The sequence below is a fragment of the Populus euphratica genome, unplaced genomic scaffold (assembly GCF_000495115.2).
Source record: "Populus euphratica unplaced genomic scaffold, PopEup_1.0 scaffold19.1, whole genome shotgun sequence".
In the NCBI taxonomy this organism is placed as follows: Eukaryota; Viridiplantae; Streptophyta; class Magnoliopsida; order Malpighiales; family Salicaceae; genus Populus; species Populus euphratica.
The window spans coordinates 534958-542913 of NW_011499853.1; the positions used below are offsets into that span (position 1 = coordinate 534958).

Consider the following 7956-nt stretch of genomic DNA (forward strand, 5'->3'; position numbering starts at 1 on the left):
AATGGAGATAAGGGTTGAGTACCAAGTCATAAATTAAATATCACCAATAATATTACCAATAAAATTATTTTGTAAATAACTCTACCGGTCATTCTATTAGTAAAAATATCATGTCACCGTATGAGTTGTCTTTTTGAATCCCGTTGTAATACTCTTCATCATTCCCTTTGTATATATCAAAGAAAATTTTCTATCGGTGTTTATTGATGGATACAAGGATAAAAATTTTTATTGGTAAAGGTCAATGAACATACCGATAAATTTTTTCTATAGATGTTTCAATTTATATTTATTAATTTTCTGGTAATGAAGTATGTCAACATCATATAAGCAAAGCAACCAGCCTATATATATCGGGTGGTCATCATTTCTTCCCATGATATATTTTTTTAGTTTTATTACAGGCATACCTTTCATTTATTAAAAGCGATGTAATGAAAGATGAATACCTGTAAAACAAGTCCAATGTTAGAATTTAAACACCCTTTGCTTGAGTTTGTTAAATTGTACGAGGAATGTAATCTTAAATGTTGTGTATTGTATGTTTGTAAAAAATAATAAAGATATAATACATGTAATAGCTAAGAAAATTGAAATGTTAGTATGAGTTGGATTTATTGAACTTGTCTTACCTGATGATTCATGGGTGTTTATATACTCGTGAACCATATAAACTTACAAGAAAATAAGAGTAAATCAAAGAAAATGTTGTATTACCTATTTTAGAGGCAATCTTTTAAGATAATAGCTCATAATGATTAATAACACACTATTGAAGAGAAAGGTGATGGTGATAGGTGAGTTATTTGCTGGTATAGACATATATTATTGTAATTCAATGAGCTCAATTATAACAAGAGATCACATTAACATATAATGTTATATACCAACTATATAGAAAGTAGGTGGAGAAATTAGGAGTCAAATGTGTTTGTCAAGAAAAATATCTTTATACATGTGTTTTATTCTACCTTGGGATGTTACCTAGTCAGGTTACATGGAAAACTCGAGCCCAACTTAAAGATTGATGTATCTTAGAATACTTTGGTCACCCAGTGAAGATTGCATTAATTAGGTGAACTCAACTCTTAGATTGTAGAATCTCTTGGGTCTAATAAGTTGTTAGATCACTTAATGTTGTCGAACATTAAAAAAAAAAATTTAGTTGTCGAACATTAAAAAATAAATAAATTATACTCTAACTTTAAAGCTTCATCTAAGTGGGGTAGGGGGCTTCATTTGAGTGGGGTAGGGGGTTTATGACTAGTCAAGGCTTATAGACCTTCTTTATATTTCATGCTAAGATTTATGATGAGATATGCAAGACCCCAAACCTAATTTTATTATTAACATGCTAAACTTGGACAAAAGATAAGGGTACTAATCACGATCTTTTTTATGTTTAATATCAAACCAACATGAACGGAATATTGGCTATATGTTGTACACTAAAATTAACCAGAGAAGTCATGAAGTCTAGGCTAAAGGAAAATAAATACATACCTTGTTATGGGTTGGACTTGATAAGGTACAAACTTGTATGAATAATTGATTACCATAAGCACATAAGATAATAAAATTAAGCACTTTCAGACATGTATCCTTGAAATAAAGATGAGTGGTTATAAAATGATTGTCTATAATCTAAATATACAGAGAGGTTTAAGAAAGAAGAATGATACATAACAAAAATAATTTAACAAATTAATAATAATAATTGCTATGCAATTGAATCAAGTTTGCAAGATTTTCAAAACTTGTCTATCAGTAGACTTGTAATTCCACGGAAAGATATATAGCTTGTAGGTTGATAATTTATAGACGGTAACTAGTAGGCTTGTAATCCAGTAAGCTTATATATATATATCCATGCTCTCTAGTTAAGAATTTGCAGGACATGGTTGTGATCAAATCAAGAATCACTCTATAAATATAAGTTGTTTGATCTTAAATTATTAAGTTATCCTTTTGAATTCAAAGTATTCAAGTTATTTAATTACTTCTTAAGTTTATAATACTTGAATTAAAGTTACATCATTATAAATCTAGAATTATAAGGATAGTACAAAACTCAAGTTCAGTTTAAATACAAAATTACAGTATTTTCGTTCACATTAGATTGAGTGTTCAACTTTGAAATCCAAAATCTTCTTGAGTCATTCATAAAAAAACCCTAAAACACTATCCAAGACAAATTTTGCCCATAAACTAATATATATATATATATATATGTATATATGCCACTAATGCCGTTAGTTAAGAAATTAACACACCCCTTCGCCAGAATTAATATTCATATTGAATCATAGGGTTGTGTTAAAAAGTTGCTGTTTGCATCAAATTTCAACACTCTCGAACATTGATGGAGTCGTCCAAAGGTGAGTGATCAATGTATAGTATTTGTTACACATTTTCCCCTCTGCATACCCATATTCTTCATAAATTATTGCCGCTTGATAGAACAACAAATTCTAAAGAAATCCTCGTTACACCTCTAAATTATGCATACCCATATTTTTCATAAATTATTGCCACTTGACAGCACGACAAATTTTTTTTTAAAATCCCTTACAGAGAAAATCACAATTCTGATACTCAGATATATACCTGTCTATGCACTGGACCAAACAGCCTTTAGTTTCTGTTTTTTATTGGTCATTCTTCAGACACTACTAAAGAAACAAGAGAATTTTTGTTCCCTGAAAGGAAGGAACAAAAGAGTTAGATTTCCTTACGTTCCAGAGATAAACTTCCATTGACACCTCAATTCTTTGTTAGGTAAACAACCAAATTTACCATAAAAAAAGTTATCTATCCGCTTGTAAAATCATACTACCTGTACATTCTAGTTTGAAAGATTTCTTTTCCTTTTTTCCTTTTATAAAATAAAAGTCTATTCAAATTATATTTATATATCAAGATCATATTTATTTTCTATTAAATTTTAAATATTTATATTTATACGGGTGGATTCATAAAAAAATATTTTTGATCATAACGTAGGTTTTTTTTTCCGCTAACAAAGAGGTCACCTAAAGAGAGCATGGACCATTTGACAAGGATATACCCATGGCCTCTAAAACTAATTACACATAAAGGATGCTTGCAGGCGAGTTGTGGTCATCAACTGTAAAGAAACTTGAAGTAGCGTCCTTTTCTCCTATCCCTCCAAACTTATCCTCCATCTCCACTTGCAATGGTTTATTTATAGAGCATCTATTGTAACCTCTGTAACTAATTTATTACTCTCCTCTCATCTCCTCCATGGCTCCATCCTTTCTCAGCTTTGCGTCACTATACTCCTTCTATCTTCGTCATTGCTTCACCTCCTCCGGCCTTTCACAACAATCCATCGACGTTGGTGATGAGACCATCATCCACTTCTGGGCACCCACTCAACTGCGTCAACCCAAACCAAATTTGGTCTTTATTCATGGCTTCGGTCCTGTCTCTCTATGGCAATGGCGCCAGCAGGTTTGGCTTTAGCTTTTCTTTTTTTCTTCCTTTTTTAGAGGATCAACCCCCATCCCTTTTCTTTTATGTATGTAGAGAATCAATCTTGAAATTCCCTTTTCAGAAATCACAAGCACTCATCAATAGAAATCACAAGCACTCATCAATCTTCAAAACGTTGTTGTGTTGGCCTGGTGATTTAGGTTGTAGGACTTGAAGATGATGTGTGGTTTAGGCTCAGAGCTGTAGCTAGGTTCAATTCCTGATGCAAACAACTCCACGTTTAGGCCAATTCTTTGACCAATTCACATCCTATAATAGCGATATATATATAGATGCTGAGATTTCAAGGAAAAAATGTCTGTAAAGTCATAATTTTGATCGTATTTGGTGAAATCTTTTGCAGGTTCAATTCTTTGCACCTGACTTCAATTTGTACGTCCCTGACTTGATATTTTTCGGTGACTCGACAACAAAATCCTCAGAAAGGTCAGAGATCTTCCAGGCGGAGTCGGTGGCGAAGCTGCTTGAAACGTTAGGTGTGGAGAAGTATTCTTTGGTGGGCACAAGCTATGGTGGGTTCGTGTCATACCACATCGCAAGGATGTTTCCAGAGAGGGTTGAGAGGGTGGTCATAGCAAGCTCTGGGGTCAACATGAAGAAGAAAAATAATGAAGAGCTTGTGAAGAAGGCAAATTTGGAAAAAATTGATGATCTTATGTTGCCGCAAAAACCTTCAGATTTGAGAGCTTTGCTAGGTGTTGCTGTGTCCAAGCGAAGTCTCCTCATGATTCCTGATTTTTTCTTGAATGACCTCATAAACGTACGCAATTTCTTGATTTCTATCCTTTTTTTTTCCCTTGATGTGGTAATTTCTATTTCTAGCTCAATTTTATAAGGAGCTAAAGATTGTTTAAATTTCTGGAAGTAAATTCCAGAAAAGTCTTAAGTAAAGGAGATAGATCATGGCTATTAAAAAAACTAGATCACTATAAATTCCAGAAAAGTCTTAAGTAAAGGAGCTAGATCATGGCTATTAAAACTAGATCACTGTCAATTCTTTTTTTATTTAGATAATAATATAAAATATATTTTAAAATCTTACCTAAAAAAAGCTTTTATTAAAAAAAAATATAAATTATACTTTAAAAATTTATATAACAACTTAAATTTTTATATAAATTTCTTTTTGATATATAAAATTAGACCACTAAACCTTCCACCCTCCTCTATTATTAAAAAACAGAGTGCCCCTCTCACGATCTTTCCGGAAACAAATGAGCTATCAACTCCTGTATAAGTCTCAAAAGTAGAACAGTATATTAAGCAAATGAAGGATCAAGAAACTGCTAATGTTCTTTAAGATTGATTTGCTCTTAGTGTTCTCTTGAAATCAACATCATTTTCCAACCACCAAGAAAATGATTAGGGCCGCACAGGAGGTTGTTGGATAGGTCGCTGATAAATGGATGCCTGCGGGACCATGCTTTAATGTAAAGGGAACTTGTGGTCGTGTTAGGTGTAGACTTCTCTGGATATTCAATTGGACACATAAAAGATCCGAGCATATATAATTTGTTAATTGGGATATCCTATCAGAATTAAATAACTTAAAATAACCTTATATTTTAGAAACAAAATATTTGTTTTTAAATTTTATGTTTGTTGATACTAGATATTTTTATTTTAAAAGATTAAAAGTTTTGAATTTTTTATTAAGATAATTTATGGGATATTTATACTCTCTAAATTTTATTATTTATTTTTATAAAAAAAAGAGAAAATCATTTGCTTTTGATTATATTAATAGAATATAATAAATATTAATATGATAGTAAGTATGGTAAGTCTCTTAAATTTTTTTATATACATCTATAAATATAAAACAAACATTACATTAATATTAATAATTATTCTAGATAGAGAGACATGATGGTTTATTATGTCTTTAAAACTTATATTATAAAATATTGTCTAGGGTCAGACATAAAGCTTTAAAACTTAATAATATCTAAGTTCTTTAGACATGATATGTTTGTCAAAACAATGTTACCTTAAACTCAACAAACTGTCAAATCTAAATACCTTGTGTCTGATATGTTTATCAAATCCATTTAATTTAAGAATATCTTTATTTATAAAAATCTTTAAAAAAAAGTTAACTCATTGGATATCAATATGTTTCTCTTGGTCCATGGAACAAAAAAAAAAAGGAAAAGCAAAATTAATAGCAATATAAATTGTTAAATAATAGAAATTGTTTCATTAAAGGTAATTTATCATTCATTTTGCAGCTGGTTCATATAGACACCCTAGGTTGTTTTTTATTCTTCTGATTACACTAGATTGTTCGAGGTTTTATGTAATAGTATCTATTAACGAGGACAATTTCTTAATTTTCGAAGAGCTTCAGCCCCGTTGATATGATCAACTAGCTTCAAATGACAAATGGTTTATTCTCTTGGTCCATGGAACAAAAAAAAAAAAGCAAAATTAATAGCTATAGATTATAAATTGTTAAATAATAGAAATTGTTTCATTAAAGGTAATTTATCATTCATTTTGCAGCTGGTTCGTATAGACACCCAAGGTTGTTTTTTTATTCTTCTGATTACACTAGATTGTTCGAGGTTTTATGTAATAGTATCTATTAACGAGGACAATTTCTTAATTTTCGAAGAGCTTCAGCCCCGTTGATATGATCAACTAGCTTCAAATGACAAATGGTTTATTATGTGCGCAGAACTTGTTCGCAGAAAACAGGAATAAGAAAATGGAACTTCTGAGCGGATTAACCATTGGACAGGATGATGCAGTAAATATCTCTCCACTTCAACAGGTAGGTAACCTTTGATCCTCTGCTTACACAGCAACGTGATTGCCAGAAGCCGAATTGCACCAAACCTTGACTAAATTTTGAAATGATTGTGTGATGGTAGGGATGGAGATTTAATTCAAAATACTATACATAATATTTATTACTATTTTATTGAATATATGTGTGTGCGCCTCAAATATATATTATTATTTTATTTTATATTAATACTCGGATAATAAATATTTGAAATCCGATGAAAAGAATATAAATAGTTAGATATAATAGAAACCTAACCTATGGTATAATTGAAACCTAACTTATACGTAGCCATTGCTATCTAAGATATATTTTTAATTTTACTTTCATCATTTTATTGATGTTCTAGGGTTTCTGGTCTAACTAGACTATCCTAATTTCAAATATCAAACACTATTTGGGAATATGAATTGAAATTGTTCTGAGATTATAAAGCTAACACTCATTAGAATCTTGACTGAGACTCAAGATAATGGAAACCTAAATTTGAACTTGTTTTAATCTGAATTGTCGGTGCTATTAAGTACGGGCCCCCCTTATCACTCTAGTATTTTTAAAATAATGTTTGATATTAATACTCGGATAATAAATATTTGAAATCCAATGAAAAGAATATAAATAGTTAGATGAAATCTAACCTATGATATAATAGAAACCTAACTTATAGGTAGCCATTGCTATCTAAGATATATTTTTAAAATATTTTTTATAAAATAATATTTTTTTAAAAAAATTATTTTTAATATCAAAATAATATAAAAATATTAAAAAAAAATTAAATATGTGTAAAATATTATCTGAACTGTGTTCACAAACCGCAATAATGGAGTAAGTTTGCGCATCTAATCCCTGTCTTCCTCTGAATTGCTATGAAGGATGTCTTGTTAGTATGGGGAGATAAAGACCAAGTATTTCCTCTGGAGATGGCTAAGGATTTACAAGGGTACGTTCTCTTTATTATTTATTGTTTTATTCCGATCCATTTTTATTTTTATTAAGTTCTACGTGCCAAACTTATCTTTAACGCATTAATTGTTCTAGTGTTAATTTGAAGCTTTAATAAATGATAAGATTATTCAAAGTGAAATCTTTACATGTGGTGAAGTGATATGTTGTATGGCACATCAATTTGAACGAGCGATTGAATGTGGAATTTCTGCTTGCAGGCTAATTGGGAAGAACGTGAAGTTGGAAATAGTAAAGGACACATCCCATGTACCCCAAATTGAAAATGCAGCAGAATTCAACAAAATTATCAAAAATTTCTTGAGTGCCTCTCCGTGACTAATTATGTACCCTTTGCAAACTCTAAATTATGAGCATGTAATTGAATTTGTGCTGGGGATTATGCTAGAGGACTGAAGATTTACTGATTATGTGCACAATTCTTCTTAATGAGGGCATGCTTTCCCTTTTAATTCTTAGCCTTCTCCTCGCCCATAGCCTCCATAAAATCTGTTGTGGCTTCAGGATTTTGATGACGGTGGAGGAGTTTACAGGTTAAGATCTTCAATGGTTTTATTTTACATTGGATGCAGTGAAACAATTCACATGAACCTAACTTAGTTTTCCAAATTTGGGTTTAGGTTCTGTTGGATAATATGGTCGACTGCGAAGTGCGAGAGCAATATTCGTGGAGCTTGAATTGC

General features: G+C 30.9%; 1 protein-coding gene across 1 annotated transcript; it reads left to right on the plus strand.

Annotated features, from left to right (window-relative positions):
• Window positions 1-3028: 3028 nt before the first annotated feature.
• LOC105122109 (uncharacterized) lies at window positions 3029-7735 on the plus strand. The gene is made up of 5 exons (XM_011021028.1): window positions 3029-3474; window positions 3860-4276; window positions 6197-6292; window positions 7183-7250; window positions 7474-7735. The coding sequence occupies exons 1-5, from the start codon at window positions 3265-3267 to the stop codon at window positions 7589-7591; spliced, it is 909 nt and encodes a 302-aa protein (XP_011019330.1). The 5' UTR covers window positions 3029-3264; the 3' UTR covers window positions 7592-7735.
• The last annotated feature ends 221 nt before the right edge of the window (window positions 7736-7956 follow it).